This window comes from Pipistrellus hanaki (genome assembly GCF_964339955.1).
Source record: "Pipistrellus hanaki genome assembly, chromosome: 5".
Lineage (NCBI taxonomy): Eukaryota > Metazoa > Chordata > Mammalia > Chiroptera > Vespertilionidae > Pipistrellus > Pipistrellus hanaki.
Window position 1 is genome coordinate 77,100,408 of NC_140507.1, and position 21,128 is coordinate 77,121,535.

At 54.9% G+C, this 21,128-nt stretch overlaps 2 protein-coding genes across 5 annotated transcripts; both read right to left on the reverse strand.

Moving 5' to 3' along the window:
- Window positions 1-3,696: 3,696 nt before the first annotated feature.
- On the reverse strand, window positions 3,697-9,560 carry ELOF1 (elongation factor 1). 2 transcript variants are annotated; one of them, XM_084886070.1, is made up of 4 exons: window positions 9,461-9,560; window positions 4,783-4,916; window positions 4,590-4,660; window positions 3,697-4,304 (listed from the first exon to the last, which is right to left on the reverse strand). In XM_084886070.1, exons 2-4 carry the CDS (start codon window positions 4,896-4,898, stop codon window positions 4,240-4,242), a joined length of 252 nt encoding a protein of 83 aa, XP_084742196.1. In that variant the 5' UTR covers window positions 4,899-4,916; window positions 9,461-9,560; the 3' UTR covers window positions 3,697-4,239. The 2 variants fall into 2 exon arrangements, with proteins under 2 accessions (XP_084742196.1, XP_084742197.1); XM_084886071.1 differs by having other exon boundaries at window positions 9,276-9,485.
- A 7,234-nt stretch (window positions 9,561-16,794) lies between these two features.
- Window positions 16,795-20,761, reverse strand: ACP5 (acid phosphatase 5, tartrate resistant). Of its 3 annotated transcripts, XM_084886000.1 has the most exons (6): window positions 20,235-20,759; window positions 19,397-19,487; window positions 18,890-19,162; window positions 18,583-18,710; window positions 18,120-18,465; window positions 16,795-17,216 (listed from the first exon to the last, which is right to left on the reverse strand). In XM_084886000.1, the coding sequence occupies exons 3-6, from the start codon at window positions 19,160-19,162 to the stop codon at window positions 16,965-16,967; spliced, it is 999 nt and encodes a 332-aa protein (XP_084742126.1). In that variant the 5' UTR covers window positions 19,397-19,487; window positions 20,235-20,759; the 3' UTR covers window positions 16,795-16,964. The 3 variants fall into 3 exon arrangements, with proteins under 3 accessions (XP_084742126.1, XP_084742128.1, XP_084742127.1); XM_084886002.1 differs by lacking the exon at window positions 19,397-19,487 and having other exon boundaries at window positions 20,235-20,761; XM_084886001.1 differs by lacking the exon at window positions 20,235-20,759 and having other exon boundaries at window positions 19,397-19,978.
- Window positions 20,762-21,128: the final 367 nt, after the last annotated feature.

Genomic DNA, 21,128 nt, shown 5'->3' on the forward strand with positions numbered 1-21,128 from the left:
TCATCTGAAGACTCCGGCTGCTCTGTCCTGGAGCCTGTATGGCTCTTGCACACGCACAAACAGCCTTGCTCAGGTACACTGCATTGAGCAAACATACATCTGTACAGGCACACATACTCCCACACACTCTATACACACAGGCTCACAGCCACTCGGCTGGACCCAGGACACACGGACATGCACTCACACACACACACACACACACACACACACACACACACCCCTCTTGGTGGGTGCGGTGTGTGTACGCTTGCTGCAGCCTTAGAGGCACCTACAGATACTCACACATGCAGTACACACTCCCACATAAAAATCCTCTCGCCGAAACCGGTTTGGCTCAGTGGTAGAGCGTTGGTCTGCCGACTGAAGGGTCCCAGGTTCGATTCCGGTCAAGGGCATGTACATAGGTTGCGGGCACATCCCCTGTGGGGGGTGTGCAAGAGGCAGCTGGTCGATGTTTCTCTCTCATCGACGTTTCTAGCTCTCTATCTCTCTCCCTTTCTCTCTGTAAAAAAATCAATAATAATTTAAAAAAAGCCCTCTCACATATGTACACAATACCCACACACACATGCTCAGTACCCATGTATTGTACTTTGCCAAGGGGCCTGTGAGTTGTGAGGAAAGAACTCAAGTGCTAGGATGGGCCAGACGGGTGACCTTGGGCAAGTCACTTCCCCTCTTCAGGTCTGTTTTTCCATCAGGAAAATGGGGACAGCAAGTCTCATGGGGAAGCTTAAATGACTACTCCACATAGGATGTCTGGCACCGACCAATGGTCCTGGAGGCCCCTGTGGGCAGGGGGCCCCTTTAGGCCTGGGTTGTGGTGTGTGGGGTGAGAGGACAGGGCAGGGGGCGAGGAGGGGCATTTCGGGGCCCAGAGCAATGGCCCTTTACTGGCTGGCACAGAGCGGTTGAGTAGCTGACTGCAGGGCCTGCTGTCTTATGCGCCAGGCTCACTCTCCCTTCTTACAGCTGATCCCCGTCTCGCCTGCCATTCCAGGACCCTAGAAGTCTGTGGTCAGGCCCCCATCCTCTGTTTCAGAGGGGGCCCTGTTCTGTGACGTCAGCCCCTCATCCCTCTTGCAAGCCACCGTCAGGGTTCCAAGGAGAGGATTCAGCCATGCAGGGTCACAGCGCAGCCTTCTCTCCGCCCCTTCCCGGGCAGGGGATGAGGCTGGAACGTGGGGGATTGCAGACAGACATCAGACCTACATGCAGATGATTTAGTGTTTGGGGCCTTGTAAACTGGATTCCAGGCGCTCTTGGCCTGGCTACTGTGTGCTGCTCCCCGAGGGCCAGCTCAGAAGCTCCGTTGAGGACCCACGCTCTGGGCCCTCCTCCTGTGGAGAACAGCACCATATTAGCACTTGGTCAGCAGACTGGGGTGGGCGGGCCCTGGATGCCAGAGCACTGAGCCCCCTTTTCCTGGACCCCGGAGGCAATCCCACCCAGGCCTGTCCACCACTTGGCCCATGACCACTGACTCCTGTCTGGACCAAATCTTACCTGGGGCCTGGGCAGGGAGGTGGGAGCGCCAGGAAGGAGCATCTCAGGGCAGGGTGGGCCTCAGGGGCACATGCCAGACCCAGTAGCTGGGCCTAGTGGTCAGGACTTCCTGCCAACTCACCGTGTAACTGTTCACGTCCCTCAACATCCAGGGTGATTCTAGTCACTCAAACCAAACAAGGCACCTCCATCCACAGTGTGGCCCTGGAGGAAGGTTCCATCATCCTTCCCACTGTACCAACGAGAAATCCAAAACGCAGGCCCCCTGCTGCTCAGGCTCAGGAGGCGGAGCTGGGCCTGCCCAGGCTACTGAGAGCCAGGACCTTCACAGCCAGGAGACCTCCTGAGGGCGCTGTGCAGTGCCCAGGTGCTCACCATCGGCCATGCTAAGATGTGTGCTTTTCCCAACAATAACCAAGCAAGGAACTCAATTCCGACACCACCTGGAGATAGTGTCAGATCCCAGAGTAAGGGCTCGGTCCGACCGGCTGGTCCTCCCCCACTTCGGCTGCCTTTGCAAGTCCAGGTGCTTGTGACCAGCTGGCTTTGGATAGTTCAGTCCTCAGAGAAACAGGCTGCTTACAGGTTTATTATAAAAGGGCATAAACCAGGACAGCCCAGTGGAAGAGCTGCACAGCAAGGCTGGGGAAGGAGAGGGGAGCGCCATGTGCTTCATACCCACCCGCTTCCCAGTTCACCAGCCTGTGAGCTCGTCAAACCCTTTTATTTAATTTTTAAAATGAATTTATTGGTTGATAAAATTACATAGGTTTCCCCCTAGCCGGTTTGGCTCAGTGGATCGAGTGTTGGCCTGTAGACCGAAGGGTCCCAGGTTCAATTCCAGTCAAGGGCACATTCCTGGGTTGTGGGCTCTGTCCAAAGTGCAGGAGGCAGCCAATCAATGATTCCCTCGCATCATTGATGTTTCTATCTCTCTTCCTCTCTTTTCCTCTCTAAAATCAATAAAAAATGTATTTTAAAAAAATTATATAGGGCCGAAACCGGTTTAGCTCAATGGATAGTCGGCCTGCGGACTGAAAGGTCCCAGGTTCGATTCTGGTCAAGGGCATGTACCTTGGTTGCGGGTACATCCCCAGTAGGGGATGTGCAAGAGGCAGCTGATCGATGATTCTCTCTCATTGATGTTTCTAACTCTCTATCCCTCTCTCTTCCTCTCTGTAAAAAATCAATAAAATACATATATATATATATAAAAAATTATATAGGTTTCAACTGTTCTCCAAATCTTACTGAAGTTTTTAGAGAGCTTAACCTGTCTTCTCTCCCTGACTCTTCCCAAAGGTGGCTGGGAGTTCCCCTCAGTAATCTGCTGATCTTTCTGGTGACCAGCCCCATCCTGGGTGATCGCACTGGAAATTCCAAGAGTTTTAGTAGCTCTGAGCCATGAACGGGGGCAAAGATCAATACAATTTGTACCACACCCCTGCATCTGGCACCACCTCCGGCCTCCAGGCCTCACCAGCCTGGGACAAAGGTCCCTTGAGGACCGTTACTCTTCTCCTGAGCTTCCCAGCCCCCACAAAACCAAGAGCTGTCCTCTCAGCCTGTCCCCTGGGATTAAGGACCAGCTGTGCTGCTTTCCGGCTGGGGGGCCTTGGGCCAGTGACCTCCATCGCTGGCCTGTTTCCTCCCCTGCAAGCCTGTGGCACCTGCCTCAGGGGCAGCCCGTGAGAGTTGCCTTCGTCAGTCAAGAAGCCTTCCCTGACCACCCTGCTCCCCGCACCCCAGGCTGTTGCCCTATTTCTTTTTAAAACATATATTTTACTGATTTTTTTATAGAGAGAAGGGAGAGGGAGAGTTAGAAACATTGATCAACTGCCTCCTGCACACTCCCTACTGGGGATGTGCCCACAACCAAGGTGCATGCCCTTGACCGGAATGGAACGTGGGACCTTTCAGTCTGTAGGCCGCCTCTCTAGCCACTGAGCCAAACCGGTTAGGGCAGTTGCCCTATTTCTCACTGGAACTACATGCTTGCCCACATGTCTGTGGGGTCATCCGAGTTCCTTGAGCCCAGCACTGCCATGGTTTTACCTTGGATGCTTGTCTAGTGGACAAGTGTTGGACAGTTGGAAGGACTGACCAAACCCCTTTTACAATGGCCTCCCTCTCCCCCCGCACTGGGCCCAGGGGGCTGACCAGAACCCAGGAAATCAGAGCCAGGAGTCTGCATCGGCTGCTTTATTTAAGGGCTGGTGACTAACAGTCCCCATCCCAGCCCCTTCCTCTTCTATAAAAGCAACTACACATGAACCGGGGCCCCACCCAGTGGTGTTGAGTCCCAGGCCAGTCCTTCGAAGGCAGAGGAGGGCGTGGGTCCAGTTCACACAGGCAAGGTGCTGGAGGGGGGGTGAGGAGGCGGAGAGTCCTGAGACGGTCTCTGTGGGCTTGCCTCACCCCGGATGTCAGGACACTGGCCCCTGGAGAAGCCAGGGCTCCAGAGCCAGGGAGTCAGGGGCCGAAAGGGGGAGCAAGTCAAAGGCTTCTGGAGCCAAGGAGGCAGTTCAGGCCCCCGGAGCCCCCTGCCCATGAGCACACCCCCATGGCCATACTTGCAGCCAAACATCCACATCCACATCCACTCCATACACAGGCAGGGGCTGCGAAGGCCCTGGACCCACACCCTGGACCTCAGGAATGTCTCTGGATTGGTACCCAGTGGGCTGGTCCTCGGCAGCGGGCTGCTAAGGGGGTGGGTCCTCTGTTTTGCTACTGATTGGCGGCCTCACAGGCATCTATCCAATCACTATACACGTCCACTGGTTCTGACAGATCTGAGCCGCTGAAGTCAAGGGCAACTCCCAGCATCCGACACTTCCCTTTCCGCTTCTGCTCACACTGACGTCAGCCAGACCCCTGCCCTGCACACTATCACCCCACTTAAGCAAGCAGGTAGCACCCATTCCTCTGGGTGGCCACAGCCCTGCACAGGATACACAGCAAGGCCCAAGGTGCAAGGGCTGATTCTCCCCCTTGCCCTTGAGCAGCCCACCCTGGGCAGGGCAGCCCTGACCACCCCGCCCCCTCACCCCCTGGTAAAGCCCAGTTTCCAAGGATACACGTGATGGGCGTCTGGAATTCCTCTAGGCACACGGTACAAGAGATGACTCCGGTGTTACGGGCACGGTCCCTGGAAAGGGGGGAGATGGAGGGACTGATAAGCAAAGAGGCCTGTGTTTAGGGGGAGCCAATTCCCGACTGAGGGCGGAAGGCCCCAGGAGGCAGGACTCCCGGCCCCCACCCCCCACTCACATTTTCACGTCACAGGATTTCTCGTGGTTGCAGAAGGGGCAGGTGAACTGGGTCTCTAGGGTGCCTGTCATCTTCTTCTTGGGGGGTGGCTTTCGTTTGGACTTTCTGCGCCCCATGTCTGCAGGAGGGCGAACCTGGAGGGGAGGAGGGCAGATGTCAACTCACGGGACCCAGGAGGCCCTCCAGATGCTCCGGGAGCAGGCCGGGAAGACGGTCCAGCTGGCCAGTGAGGGGAGGACTTGCACAGTGGCACCCTCTGGGGACGGCACTGTTGCACAGTGCACTCTGGGTAGAGGGGGTGAGAGCAGGTTCTAGATTCTAACCCTGCCCCGCCCCCACTTACTAATGACCTCCAATAAGTACTTAAGCTCTCTGCCTCAAAGAGTTGAGGCTGCTACCTCACAGGGGCTGACAGAATCCTAAGTGCTTGCATTGCCTGTGGCCCATCCATCGCTGGCACCTACACAGGAGGCCACTGTTCCTGGTGAGGATAACACGAGTGACTGACAGGCCAGTTGCCCGGGGCTGGGCAGAGCCCAAGTGCTCTGGGGCCGACGATTTTTAGGAGCAGCTGCTCCTCTTGTCAAAAGACATGCCAGGACCACCCAGGAGAATGGCATCAAGGGATTTGACAGAGACGCCGACAGGCTCTGTGGGCAGCCTATCCACAGAAGAGGGGTTACTGGACAGAGACGTGTTTCAAGCAGAGAAATGCCACGTAGAAGGCCGAGGGGCAGGTATCTGAGTGCTGAGCTAGCAGTTGGGGACCACGCAAGTGGGGGAGGGGCAGGCTGAAGAGGGAACAGAGGGATCCTGATGGCCAGGGAGAGAAACAACCTCACCCTGTGCTTTTAAGGGACTGAGGGATACAGGTCAAAAGTCTGGACAAAGATGGAAGTCAGAACTGGGACAGGGCTGTTTGGGGAGGAGAGAAGCAGCTGGCAAGACTGAAGAGAGAAATCAGTGGGATGAGTGGGTATGGCGAGAGACGGAAGAGTCCAGAACGACCTCCAAGGCTGTGAGGGGCAGGGGCCGTGTCGAACACTAAAGAACAGAGTTGTTAAAAATGAGTCAGATGCCGGGACCGGTTTGGCTCAATGGATAGAGTGTCAGCTTGGGGACTGAAAGGTCTCGGGTTCGATTCCGGTCAAGGGCATGTACCTCAGTTGCGGGCATATCCCCAGTAGGGGGTGTGCAAGAGGCAGCTGATCGATGACTCTCTCTCATCAATGTTTCTAACTCTCTATCTCTCTCCCTTCCTCTCTGTACAAAATCAATAAAATATATTTAAAAAAAAAAAAAAATGAGTCAGATGCCGAAACCGGTTTGGCTCAATGGATAGAATGTCGGCCTGCGGACTGAAAGGTCCCGGGTTCAATTCATTCAAGGGCATGAACCTTGGTTGCAGGCACATCCCCAGTAGGGGATGTGTAAGAGGCAGCTGATTGATGCTTCTCTCTCATGGATGTTTCTAACTCTCTATCCCTCTTTCTTCCTCTCTGTAAAAAAATCAATAAAATATATATTTTTTTAAAAATGAGTCAGGTGCCATTGGGACATATGTCTTGGAGGCAGAGACCACTGGAAGAATTTCTGTGTCAGGCGCTGGGCTCAGGGCTCTGCATTCACCGTCCCTCAGCCTTCCAATGGACTCCCCCTTTCTGCCAATCACACTCTGTCTTTCTCTCTCTCTCCACTGCTGGTTCTGTGATCATTCCTCCATGACAGAGGAGGTCGGCAATCTCACAGAAGAAAGGCCAGAATTTCATTCATATGTAGCAATCACTTTCCATGTAACATCCTCATTCATTTAAAAAAATGTTAAAGCCTGGCCAGAGTGGCTCAGTGGTTGAGTGTCAGCCTATGTATCAGGAGGTCACTGTTCAATTCCTGGTCAGAGCACATGCCCAGGCTGTAGGAGGCAGAAAATCAATGATTCTCTCTCATCATTGATGTCTCTATCTCTCTCTTTCTCTCTGAAATCAATAAAAATATATTTAAAAAAAAATTTTTTTTAAACTTTTCATTTCAGTTTACATTCAACATTATTTTGTATTAGTTGCAGGTGTACAGCATAGTTGTTAGACAATCATATACTTTACAAAGTATTCCCCTGATATTCCCAGTACCCAACTGGCACCATACAGTATTACACTGTATTTCCTAGGCTGTACTTTACAGCCCCATAAGTATTTTGTAACTACCAATTTATGTTTCTCAATTCCTTCCACCTTTTTCAGCGAGCTCAAAGCCCCTCGCCTCTGGCAACCATCAGTCTGTCCTCCACATTTATAAGTCTGTTTCTGTTTTGTTTGCTTGTTTATCTTTTTTTTTTTTTTTTACAGAGAGGATGGGAGAGGAATAGAAAGTTAGAAACATCAATGACCCTTCAGTCTGCAGGCCGACTGACCCAAACCAGTTACAGCTGCTTGTTTATCTTATTCTTTATATTCCACATATAAGTAAAATCATATGGCATTTGTCTTTCTCTGACTTATTTCACTTGGTATAATATCCTCTAGGTACATCCACGTTGTGGCAACATCCTCAATTTTAACTGTGGATGTGTCCAAGTCACTTTGTAGACAAAAACAGCTGGCAGAGCACATCCCATGTGGCCTTCCCTCCTTTGCCTTGGACGGATGTTCGAGGTCCCCATAAAAACAATTTGTGCCCTGGATCCCAACATCACATTTTCTGTCTCTACTCGGTCATTAACAAACAATTAAAAAGCAAATCAAAAAACAAACCACCACAAAACAAACCACCTCCTTCTCTGCAGTTGCTAGGAGAGCTGTTTTCCCTCCCATACTCTCTACCCCCAGCCTCATGCTGCCCGTCCCAGGGGCAGTCCCCACTCCTCAGGGCACTGGACACTGGTTTTCTCTTCCTGCCCTTCCCATGGGACCCTCAGAACCTGCATCTTACACCCCTGATCCCGACAGTTCCTTCCACTCTCTGCTGCTGACCTCCCCCTGATTCTCTAACGAGGAGCCCACAGCTCAGTCTCTGGCCCCCTCTCCTCTGCCGACACTCCCCTCCATGGAGATCTCACCCAGCCTCAAGGCTTCCATGCCTCTTCCACACTGATGCCACCGGCCTCTCTGGCCTTGATGTGACCTCTGAACCACAGACTCGCCCCTCTGCCTGTCTTGGTCACACCTCCATCTGATGCTAACCAATGTTTAAAAGTAACCTGTCGAAAACTGAGCTCCTGACACCTCAACCTGCTCTCTCCCAGTCTTCCCCGTCTCAGCAGACAGCAGATCAGTCTTTCCAAAAACCTCGGACTCATCCTCGATTTCTCTCTCTCTCTTACACCCCAGCTCTTAATCTGATCCTGATCCCGCTGCTCCTCTAAAACACACTCAGAACCTGACTTCTCACCACCTCCGGGGCTATTGTCCTGGTCTGAGTCCAGAGCCCTGGTCATCTCTGGCTTGGGTGATCACAACAGCCTCCCCATTGGTCTCCCTGCACCTCCACATGTAAATCCCACGAGGCCAGGGACTTCTGGCATTTCTTCGTATCCTCGGAGCCGAGAATTGTTCATGGCACAGAGCTAGCACTCAACAAATATTTACTGAGCCAATGAGTGAATAAAGTAACGCCAGACCCAACACTACACCGCACCAATGCTGCAATCAAGGCAGGCAAGGTTTCTGCTCTGGTGAAACTTCTATGGAAATCACTCCAAACATTGGTAAGCCCTACAAGGTCAATACCAGGGCGAGGTGAAACACCTCCGGAATGGGGCTGCTTCAGATAAGGGCAGCGTGGGAAGGACCTCTGGCTAAGTCACTTAAGATGAAACCTGAATGAGGACGAGAAGGCACTGTGCAAGGTAGTCAGTCCAGGCAGAGGGAACAGCAACTGCAAAGGTTTTTCTCCAGAAAGAAAAAGACTGATACAGCGGAAGCTCCTGAACAATGGGGAGATGGGTATGAGATGCGACAGAAGCGGGAAGCAGCAGCCAGACCCCACAAAACCCTGCAGACTTCAGTACGGTGTAGTCAGTTCTGGAGCCCGTGCTATCACCCACCAGGGCAGTTTCTCCCCCAAAGTCCAGCCCTGGGTACCCCCTGCAACAGAATCACCTGGGGGCCCTCCGAAAAGGCTGATTTCTGAGCCTCACCCCAGATCTACCCACACTGAGATGTCAGTTCTGAGAGGGGTCGGGGCGTGACTTGCCCGCTGCTGAAGCCCCAGGATGCATAGCGACGGGTACGCATTAAGCGCTCAGTAACTCCGAGTTGAATGAACAAATGAGTCTCCTGAATCAGACGCTACAGAAGTCTCACCCGGCCCTCCTCCCCCGCCCCATTTCATTTTACCTGGTGACTACAATACCCCACCCACCACAGAACAGGGGGCTGGCCTGCCATTAAGCCCCAGGTCCCTCGGCCAAACGCGCCGACAAGGGACGGAAGGGGGTCGGCCTCCAATCCGGCCGAGACTCCGGAGGCGGAGGGCGGGCGGTCCTACAGGCTCACCCAGGCTTCGGCGGCGCCTCCGAGCAGCGCGCTCAGCCGGCTGGGACCCGGGGGAGTCAAGCTCCCTGACGCGCCACCCTCCAACCCCCGGGCCCTCGGCGCCCCCTCCGGTACCCCGTGAGCCGCCCCGAGTCGAAGAGCACCCGGCCCGCCCGGCTCCAACGCCCTCCCGCGTGCACCGTCACCTGCACCAGCCTTCCCTCCAGGCGACAGCCTCGTTCACCCGGGAGACAGAGACTTCCGCCTCTCAGCGGAAGCGGAACTCCTTAGGCCCTTACGTCCCGCCCACCCGCAGCCGGGATAGGCCAATAGCAGGACCCGCCTCCGCCAGCATCTTTCTGTGCGCATGCGTACTCATGGGGTGGAGGGGAGGGGAGGGGAGCCGGCGGGAGTTTCGCAGTGCGCCTGCGCGTGGGCTTGAGCGCGGTCAGAGGATTACTTCTCTTCGTTTCCCAGCGGCGGCCGTTCCCGCCTTTCAGGGCCGTTGGGCTCGGCCATCCCTGAGCTGAAAAGGCATCCTGTCCTGGGTCGCAGTATCTTCTTGGGGATGTCTCACTCGCCTCTCCCCATTCGAACCCCAGCCCCTCGCAGCCCACCCAGCTCTCCCAAACGTGGGACACGATAGTAAACTATCCCAGAGCTGGGGACTCCTTACCCTCCCCACGGGGGGGGGGGGGGGAGAGTCTGTGCTTGTTCTTCAATCATTTCCACCTTTGCTATAAAAATAAATAAATAAAATGTCCCGGTGCTAAGGAGATGCAAATACTAGAATGGCTGGATCAGGGGGAGGGGGGAGCTTGTAAGACGCTCTTCTCCAACGTGAACAACCTTTGGGTCTTGCTACAATTCTGCCTTTGGTCATTGGTGACCTTGGTAAGAACTGTTTCATTAGACTCTAATGATTAGAGTGTTCCGGAAAATAAACTTGTGACATGTGTGTCAAATGGACCTGTTCCCAAGGCTCCCACGAGGGGGCAGTGTTACCCTTGGAAGCCCCCTTCTCAGTGCTGGTTCCAAACCTGAACACACACAGATGGGATCCTACAGTGAACCGCTGCCTTGCAACCTGCTGTTTCCCCTCAACGGTCGGTACACATACAGATAACGCTTGTTTTCAGTAGCCACATGAGTCATTGTGCAACTCTGCCATGGCCTATGGACAGTGCTCTATTTGCTGAAGGGTAGTGTTTCCTGCCTCCTTCCCTTCCTTCACAGCTTTATTGAGATAATGGAGCATCCATCTTATATGAAAACTGCTGTTTAAAACTTTAACCCTGCTCTTTTGGCTTCTGTAAAGGCTTGCTTGCTTAAATAATAAGGAAAATAAGACGACTCCAGAGAGGCCATAAACGTTCCCCAGACGAAGTTATCGGTGCTGGAGCCAGGCCAAGCCTTTGGCTGAGGTCTCAAAGCCCCAGCACATAGGGGCACTTTAAGAACTTGCAAAGGGGGCCAGAAACACCCCATATTTTGGAGACAAAGACGGTAAAACATATAAATAGGGAAAGTTCCTCTATTTGGGGACCCAGAATTTAAAAGACATTTTCCTCTGGGCCTGCACATAAATGTAACTCCATCTCTCTAAGCGTTGCTTGGTTCTTCTCTGGTTTTCTGTAACAATACTAGAGGCCCCATGCATGAATTTCTGTTCGGGTGGGGTCAGGGCAGATGGGGGCCCCTGGTCAAACTCACCATGGAGAGGACAATTTGCATATTAGCCTTTTATTTTATAGGATAATCGACAGATAATAAGCTGCATGTATTTAAACTGACATTTTATGTCCTGACATATGCATATACATGTGAAACTATACAATCAAGATAGTGAATGTTTCTATCACCCCAAGAAGTTTCCTGCTGTTTCTTTGTAGTCAGTTCCTTCCCTGCTCCTAGACCCTGGCACCAACTGATCTGTTTTTATTTCCGATAGCTTTATATTTTTTCAGAAAGTCACATGAACAGAATAATATAATACGTAGCCTTTTGATTTTACTCAGCTTACTACCTTCAAGTCCATGTCGTATCTATCAGCAGTTTGTTCCTTTCTATGTTGAATTATATTCCCTTATGAAGATACTAGAGGCCCAGTGCATGAAAATTCATGCACTGGAAGGGGTGGTCATTCAGCCCAGCCTGCCCCCTCTCCCAGTCCGGGAGCCCTCAGGAGTGGGAGGCAACCTGGCAATCAGGGGAAGGTGATGCCCCATCACACCTCTGCTGCTGCCACTGCGGGCAGCACAAGTCTTGGCTGGCCCTGGTTACTGAGCCTTGGGTGGCCCTGGGCGGCTGGGCGGCTGAGGGGACTGGGCACCTCCATCTTGTGGCTGTGGGCGCTGCCATCTTTAAGGCCATGGCAGTTAATTAGCATATTCCTCCTTATTGGCTGTGGGTGTCACCATCTTTGAGGATAGAGCAGTAAATTAGCATATTTCTTCCTGATTGGCTGTGGGTGCCACCATATTTGTGACAGGGTGAGAGTCAATTAGCATATCTGCTCTTTATTAGATAGGATACCAGGCTGTTTATCCTTTCAACTACTACTGGACATTTGGGATGTTTCCAATTTTGGGACTATGCTGAATAGAACTACTATGAACCACCTCATTGACAGCTTTGTGGGGATACTCATTTTCATCTTCTACTCTTTTATTTTTACACTGAAATATGTGATCCCTCTGGAATTTATTCTTGTATATGGTTGGAAGAAGGGTTCAAGCTCTGTCTTCTGGGCAATTCAACAAGGCAAATTATCCCTTTTCTTATAAAGTTGCAATGCCACCTTCAACCTACATCACATTCTCGTGTGTTTTTAGAATTTCTGGATTCCCTCTGGACATTTTCCTGAAGCCAGTGTCATGCTGGCTTTTATATATTTTTTTAATGTTTTCAAAATATGTATTTTTTATTTTTAGAGAGGGAGAGAGGAGCATCATTGATTGACTGCCTCCTGCACACACTCCTGTTGGGGATTGAGCCCACAACCTGGTTATGTGCCCTGACCAGGAATCAAACCAATTGAACTGGTAAACTCTTGGTTTCTGGGTCAACCCTCAACTGCTGAGCCACACCACCTGACAGCTTTGCTTAATTTTAGCAGAGCAATGTTGTGCTGTGTTTTTAGTTTTTTTAAAAAAATATATATTTTATTGATTCTTTTACAGAGAGGAAGGGAGAAGGATAGAGAGCTAGAAACATCGATCAGCTGCCTCCTGCACACCTCCCACGGGGGATGTGCCCGCAACCAAGGTACATGCCCTTGACCAGAATCGAACCTGGGACCTTTCAATCTGCAGGCCAATGCTCTATTCACTGAGCCAACCCGATCAGGGCTGTTGTGCTGTTCTGATGACGGTGCATTTTGCTGTGTGGTAAGGCAGGTCTCTCACCTTCTGATTCATGATTCTTGGAAGCTGGTGAGGAGGTGGGTGTGGCCCGACGCTCTGGAGACAACCTGTTGCTGCTTGAAGGAGACGGTGCCCATTCTGGCACTCGGCGTGAGGAGTGGAGAGGGGCCTGATACTGTCCCTGGTGACCGAATCAGAGGTGGTTGCTCAGGAAGAGTGAGGACAGTGGTTTCTGCAACTGCCCCTGAGGAACTTGGTTATCTCAATCCTTGCAGTTGGGAAGGCATCCTTCTAACAAAGGCTGTGTGCTGGGTGGCATTGTTCCCTGAGCCGGAGCGAAGCTCTCTGAGCGGGACTGCCTACCCTGCCTTATTCTTTTGGGTGCTCCAGGGTCCCCAGCTCTCTGCAGAGGACTCAGTCCTTGGTGCTTGGTAGCAGTGCTCAGTACTTGGCCATTGTGGAGGAGGGGGCCAACCCCATCCCTGCCACTCACTCCCCGTGTCGGCTCTGATGTGTCACTTCTCCTTTACACGCGCTGGGCCCCGTGAACCAGGACACTGGGCTAATTCCACGCTTTAGGTGCCACCAACAGCACATGGGGCTGCCCGCTGACTCAGACCATCCCTGCCCAGAGCCTCTGAGTCAGTGGGAAGAGGCAGCGTGGCTGTGAGTGGCGGTGACTGTCTCGGTGAAGACTGAGAGTCTGCCAACTCCCTGGCATGACCTTGGGCACGCAACCCGCTCAGTTTCCGTAATGTCCTCTGAGAAGCAAGGTTGATCGTGGCCCTTCCCTCGTGGGTCAGGATTAGAAGTGATTTATTTTTTTATTTTTTTAAATTTATTATTTATTTATTTATTTATTTATTTATTTATTGCATAAAGCTTGGCTGGTAAGAATACCAGCCGGGTAAACGCAGTTGGAAAGTGCTTAGGGCTGGTCTTTGGGTAAGATTGCTTTGCTTAACTCTAGCAGTAACACGTGTATCTTGTAACAAATCCAACCCTATGGACATCTCTTGAGTAGCCCACGGAAGGTGCCCCCTCCCTGGGTTCCTGCCAGCAGTGGCCTCGGTGACTTTGTGTCTAGGCTGTTTGGCGTCCCGGCCCTGGAGCAGCTGAAGCAGCATTTGAGGGCGGATCAAAGGAGAAGTTTCGGTGACTGGCCTGGAGCTGGTGGCTGTTACTCAACTCTCCCCAAAGGGGAACTGGCTTCTCTGCAGCCTTCAGCTTCCACCACAAGAAACAGGCCTGAGCCCTGGCTGGTTTGGCTCAGTGGATAGAGCGTCGGCCTGCGGACTGAAGGGTCCTGGGTTCGATTCTGGCCTGGGTTGCGGGCGTGGTCCCCAGTAGGAGGCAGCCAATCAATGATTCTCTCTCACCATTGATGTTTCTATCTATCCCTTTCCCTTCCTCTCTGAAATCAGTAAGAAATATATTTTAAAAAAAGAAAGAAACAGGCCTGAGCCCTGCCAGTAGCTCACTTGGCTAGTGTGGTCCTCATACGCCAATGTTGCGGGTTCGATATCAGGGCAGGGCATAGAAGAAGCAACCAGTGACTGCATGGATGGGTAGAACAGCAAATTGATGTTTCTTTCTCCCTCTCTCTCTCTCTTTCCTTCCTTTTCTTCCATCCTCTTGCTGTCTCCATGAAACCAATCAATCAATCATCAATCAAAAATCCTCTTAAAGAAAAAGAAACAGGCCCTCAAACAATTCCACTTCTGGACTTTTTTTTTTTTTACATACATATTTGCACAGATGTACAAAAGCCTGGGTCCAGGAATGCATACAATTCCATAGCTATGTTGGTAAAAGGAAAAGATTGGAGATTCCAACGGGACCCCAGCAAGGGACGGGTGACAGAGGTGGAAGCTCCATGCCTGTTAAAAGGAATGGCAACAGAAAGAAAACACACACACACACACACACACACACACACACACAGAACGGCAGTCCTGCTCTTTGGAATGCGTCTTGTTTATTCTACAAACTTATCTGCTCATGCAGGAAACAGGGACAGGGTGATTGATTGTAGCTTTGTTTGAGGATAGCAATTGGATGCGATCCTGGCAGCCCTCAGGAGATGGCTGGTTCGATCGGCCGTGGAGCAGGCACACGGTGGGCCTCCGTGGCCGTGGCCACAGAAAGAGGCGGAAGCGCGGAGAGCAGATGGGCAGATCTCCAGGGTAACAGGCGGGAACAGGAAAGTGCCTTTGGGGGTGTGGGACATGCCTATGCCTGTATCTAAACTGTGGTAGGTGTTTATGGAACTGTGAGCTTTAAAAACATGGTTTTTAATTAATTTTTTTAGAGAGAGGAAGGGAGAGGGATAGAGAGCAGAAATTTCAATGAGAGCCTGCCTCCTGCAGGCCCCCTACTGGGTATTGAGACCCAAACCCAGGCATGTGCCCAGACTTGGAATCGAACCCATGACCTCTTTAGTTTGTGGGCGGATGCTCAACCACTGAGCCACACCAGCCTGGCTGGAACTGTATGCTTTAAATGTGTCAATTACACTTAAATAAAGTTGGTTTGGAAAACACACACACACACACACACACACACACACACACACACACACACAAAGCCAGGTGCAGATCAGTGAGGAGACAAAGGCATTCATACTTGTCTTTATTTGCATTGAGATATACGGAAGGAAACAAAGCCCTTATAAAAATTTGTTTCTTTTGCCGAAACCGGTTTGGCTCAGTGGATAGAGCGTCGTTCTGCAGACTGAAGGGTCCCGGGTTCGATTCTGGTCAAGGGCATGTACACTGGTTGTGGGCACATCCCTGGTAGGGGGTGTGCAGGAGGCGGCTGGTCGATGTTTCTCTCTCATCGATGTTTCTGACTCTCTATCCCTCTCCCTTCCTCTCTGTGAAAAAATCAATAAAATATATTTTAAAAAATTTTGTTTCTTTTTAGGAGAGGGGGCGGGAAAGAGAGGGGGGTGGCGGGAGACTTCACCCTGAGCCACGTGACCTTCTTAGCAATTTCGTGTTGAAACGAACAAAATGAGTGTTCTGTTAGGGACAGCTGAACTGTGGTTAAGTAGGAAGAAGGGTAGTGGTTAACTAGAAAGCAGGTGCAGCACTGAGTGGGGATGGCGTGGTTTTGCATAAAGAGGGATGTTTTGCTGACGGAGGCACCAGGGACGGTGTGGCTGCCCCTGGGGAGCTGGGCTGGGGGAGGAAGGCTTGTTTTGTACCTTTCCCCCCGCATTTGGCCTTTGTGTGTATGTGTGTGTGTGTGTGTGTGCAGCAAAGCAAGCAAGAATTTATTGAGCCGGGACTGGTTTGGCTCAGTGGATAGAGCGTCGGCCTCGGACTGAAAGGTCCCGGGTTCGATTCCGGTCAAGGGCATGTACCTTGGTTGCAGGCACGTCCCCAGTGGGGGGTGTGCAGGAGGCAGCTGGTCGATGTTTCTCTCTCATCGATGTTTCTAACTCTCTGTCTCCCTCAATTCCTCTCTGTGTAAAATCAATAAAATATATATACTGTATTTAAAATAAAAAAAGAATTTATTGAGAAGCAAAGGCACACTCAGGACAGTGAAACAGGAGAGGTTCGGGGAGGCACTTTTGCAAGGCTCACTGGGAAGGCAGAGAAAAGGGGACCGAGACAGGTTCAGGGGGTGAGCCTGGGACGAGCTGCTGCTAGCTGCTCCCCTGGTTGCAAGCCTTGTGGGGTCCCTTAGGGCCTAGGAGACGCTTATCTGTGGGAGAAGAGGAGGAAGGGAACGGTGCGCCCCGTTCAGTCCTTCCTTAAAGCCATATCCATGTAGCGGCCCAGCTGGCTGCGAATGGGGGTAAGAGATGGAGTTCCAGGCCAGCAAGGGGTGCGGGGCAGACACCCAGGTGATGCAACTCGCCAGGGTCAGGAAGGGGACATTTGCAATCTTGCATTTATTTATTTATTTATTAAATGTTTTTATTGGTAACAATTAACAATTTATTTTTTATTTTTTTTAGAGAAAGAGGAAGGGAGAGGAAGGAGTGGGAGGAAGGAAGTGAGAGAAGGGAAACCTTGATGAGAGCTAAACATTGATCGGCTGCCTCTTGCATGCTCTCCCTCTGGGGCCAGGCAACCGCCCTGGCACGGGCCTAATGAGGAATGGAGCTGGCGACCCTTTGGTGTATGGGACGACACGCAACCAACTGAGCCACACCGGCCAGGGCGCATCTATTCTTTTATTGAATATTTGGCAGTGACAGGAGGATGCCAGGTTCGAGAGCGTGGTTCCCGCTCAGCAGAACCACAGGGCCCTGAGAAGTCCTGCCAAGGTGTGGGGGTGCCAGGGGGGCCCACCACCCCACCGGCAGGGGAGTCTCTCCGCCTCCCGCCCCTCACAAGTGCCCCAGCCGGGCTTGCCGGGGCAGCTGGGTCTTGAAGAGGGACTTGCCGGAGGCCTCGACGTAAGTGATGCTCATCTCTTTGGGGCCGATCTCCACGTGGGCGAAGCCGCCCAGCGAGTCCTCAGCCCCGTAGTGGAAGCGCAGGTAGCCGCTGGGGACCCTGCGGAAGTGCCTCCGCGAGGGGTCCATGAAGTTGCCGGCCCCGCTCAGGACGTAGCCGATGCCGCTCTCATCCTGGAGGTACTGCGGGCGGAGGGCTCGGGGTCAGGGCGGCCCCAGCCCCTCCCTGAGGCCGACCGCGGGCTTGGTGCCCGCCTCTCTGCAGTCCAGGCTCTCCAGTCACTTTGGGAAAGCAACATACACCCCCTGAGGGCCTCAGTTCCCCCCCCCCCCCCACCACCTGCAGGAGTGTATGGATCCTACTTCCCACGCCTGCCCTGAGTAAGCCACTGGCAACTGGTAGCCATCATGATAGCTTTGGGGGGGAACTTGGGGTTGTTTCCCTGGTTAAAGAAAATAGAGTGTGTGCCGAAACCGGTTTGGCTCGGTGGATAGAGCGTCGGCCTGCGGACTGAAAGGTCCCGGGTTCGATTCCGGTCAAGGAATCGAACCTTGTGCCTTGGTTGCAGACACATCCCCAGTGTGGGGGGGTGCAGGAGGCAGCTGATGGATGTTTCTGACTCTCTATCCCTTTCTCTTCCTCTCTGTAAAAAATCAATAAAATATATATTTTTAAAAAGATTGGTTTAAAAAAAAAAAAAGAAGAACACAGAGTGTGGCCGAAACCGGTTTGGCTCAGTGGATAGAGCGTCAGCCTGCGGACTGAAAGGTCCCGGGTTCGATTCCGGTCAAGGGCATGTACCTTGGTTGAGTGCACATCCCCAGTGGAGGGGGGCGGGGCCCCGAGGCAGCTGATCTATGATTCTCTCTCATCGATGTTACTATCTCTCTATCCCTCTCTCTTCCTCTCTGTAAAAAAATCAATAAAATATATTAAAAAAAAGAACACAGAGTGTGAGGGAGTGTGACATTTGGGGAGGGGGATGCCCCAAACGGCAGGAGGATCCCCATGTGCCACGCGGCACATCCACTGGGGTGGTGGCCCCTTACCTGGCTCCCCCCCACCCCCACCCGCAGGCCCCTCACCTGCAGGTTGTGGTCGTGGCCGCACAGGTAGGCGGTGACCTTGTACGTGGCCAGCAGCGGCTGCAGCCGGCGGACCAGGCAGTGGGTGGGGCCGTGCTCGGCGATGGACCACACCGGGTAGTGGCCGGCCACCAGCACGTAGTCCTCCTGGGCCGCCGCCAGCTGCTTCTTGAGCCAGGACAGCTGCGTGCGGGCCAGCTGCGGGTCGCGGGGCCGCTGCGGCTGCTGGCTCAGGAAGTCGTCCGAGTTGCCACACAGGGTCACCGTGTCCAGCATGAAGATGGCCACGGAGACGTTGGACTGCGGGATCTTGAAGCGCAGGCGGTAGTAAGGGCTGGGGAAGTTCCTGGGGAGGGCACGGGGTGGAGAGGGTCTGCCCAGGGTCCGCTCGGGCCAGCGGGGCCCCTCGTGCCCCTGAGCGAGGCCCGGGGGGCGGGGAAGGGTGGGAGGAGAGAAGGCTCACCAGCGCTTGGAGACCTTCGAGTAGGCGATTTGCGCCGAGACGTTGCCCAGGTGGTCATGGTTGCCAGCCAGCACGTACCAAGGCACGTTGCGGAGGGAGGGGTCGGAGAACACATCCTCGAAGGTCTCCTGCAGCGGACAGAAGGGGCACCCCCACCCCAGGGTGTCAAGCAGCACCCCAATGCCCTCACCAACCCAGGAGCCGAGGACCAGAGAGACATCGGCGGACGCCTCCCTCGGCCGCCCTTCCTCGGAGGGGGAGGCTGACCCCGGCTCCTCCGCGTGTCCCCGCCCGGCGCGGCCCGCACCTGGAACCGCTTGTCCTCGGCGTCCCGCACGCCCGTGAAGTAGAAATTGTCCCCCAGCGACAGGATGAAGTCTGTGCCCAGGATCTGGGCGGTCCTGGCGATCTCCTTGGCGTTGGCCGTCTCCCGGGCGGTGTAGAAGGGGGCGTTGGGGACCCCGCCCCAGTCCCCCACCGCCACGAAGCGCAGGGCGGGCGCGGGGGCGGGGGCGGCGCCACGCGCCGGCGGGAGCGCCAGCAGGGCCTGCAGGACGAGCAGCACTGTCCTCGGGTCCATCTGGGAGGCGAGAGACGAGTGTCCGGGGACCTGGTGCCGAGGGGCGTGGGCAGGAGACCCCCCTGCCCTGCTGTGGCCCGGCGGGACCCCCCTCCTCCCCTGGGTGCCCTGGTTCCCGGACGGCAGGGCAAGGCTGGCCCAGGGAGAGCGGGCAGGTGGCGGCCGGCCAGGGGCCAGGAAGGGCGGCCACGCAGGCCCGTCTGCCCGCCCTCACCCGGCCCGGCCGGCACTCACCCTGGCGCAGGCACTGGCCGGCCGCTTGGCACCGTCCGAGGGGCAGCTGCGTTCCAGGGCGGCCGGGCCGGGGTCACCGAGCCTTTATGCTCTGGGGCGGAAGCGGGTCATTGGCCAGGATGAGGCAGTTTCTCCGGGCCGTTCCCGGAGCCTCCCCCTGGGTCATGTGAGCCCTGGAGTTCCCCAGCCCGGCGGCGGGCGGGCGGGTGGGTGGGTGGGTGGACCGGGGTCTGGCAGTCACGGCTCTGCCCCGGGGGCTTGTCTGTGCCAGGGCCTGGGCAGCGGCTCTGCACGCTGTGTGCGCCCCGCCAGCCAGACACAGGTGGCCGGCCGGTCCTGCCTGTGTCCGCCTGCGTCCGGCCTGTGTCCGGCCTGTGTCCGACGTGTCTGAGCTGCCCGGGTCACATGTCTGCCTGGGAGTCCCGTGTCCCCCAGCAGGCCAGGCCCCGGGTGGCTGTGATGTGTGCCAGGAGCTGTGTGGGCGATGGCTTGGGAGTCCCTGCTTGGTGCCTGGGTGGTGGTGTGCGCTGTGACTCCAGTGTGAGCTGTGTGTACGGTGTGTGCGGTGTGTGTGGTGTGGGTTGTGTGTGTGAGAACATCTGAGTGTGTGTGTCCCAGGGTCACCCCCCCTAACCCCCCACAGTAGGGTCCCCTTTTCCAGGAAGTCCTGCTCACACCCTCCTCCCCTCCCTGCCCCCATTCCTGCAGGAGGAACCCTGGCGGGAGGCAGCTGATGGCGCCGCATGTGACCTCGGGCTTCTAACCCTCGCCCTGCGCGGGGCTGGAGGCTCCCCGGGAACCCCAGCCGCTGGGACCGGCGCCCGGCCCCCAGACTTACCCTGCGCTCGCGGCCGCCCTCTTCTGGCCGGAACGGCCGCTGCACTCAGGGGGCGCCCCAGCCCCGCGGGGTGAGCAGGCGCGGGTCGCCCAGGCGGCGGGCAGTCCTCGCGCAGCCGGGGTAACAGGAGGCGGGTCACAAGGACCGGGGACCCCTCCCTCCGCACCGGCAGGGCGGGTCTCACCTGCGGTTGGCTGGGCCCGGGGTCAAGGTCACCGCCAGGAGCCGGGGAGCCGCGCGGGGCGCTCGCAGCGGGGCTGCCCCGCTCCTGGTGGCGGCGGCCCGGCCTCCCGGCCCCGGCCCCTGAGCCCGGGGTGCACCAGGGGTGGCCCTGGTGTGCACCCAGGGGTGCTCTGGGCCCCGCTCCCACCTGGCGGGAGCCCCGCCCCGGATCCTGCCCGCCGCCCCGCCCCCGGCGCACAGACTGGGGCTCCGGACGCGGTTTCGGGGCCGGAGTCCCCGCCCGCTTCACACTTGGGCGCCGCAGCCCGGGTCCGGGGGTGGGAGGGGCCTTGCCCTGGGCCGGGCCGCCGTCTGGGGAGGAAGTCCCCAGCCTCAGTCTTCCGGTCTTTAAAATGGGTGTGAGGGCCAGTGAGTCAACTCTTCCTTAGGAAGAACCCCAAATCACGTCCGTCAAAGGCCCATGGGGAGCCAGAACTCGGCATTTCCAGCCTCCTTTTTAAAAAGAAAAATTTATTGATTTTAAGAGAGAGAGAGAGAGAGAGAGAGAGAGAGAGAAACATCGATGATGAGAGGGAATCATTGATCGGCTGCCTCCTGCAGGCCTCCCCCTCACCCCCCATTCTGCTCCATGGAGAGGGCGTCAGTCGATCCCAGTCCAGGGCACTGGGTTGCAGGCTTGATCCCTGGCAGCCCTGATTGGGGCACATGCAG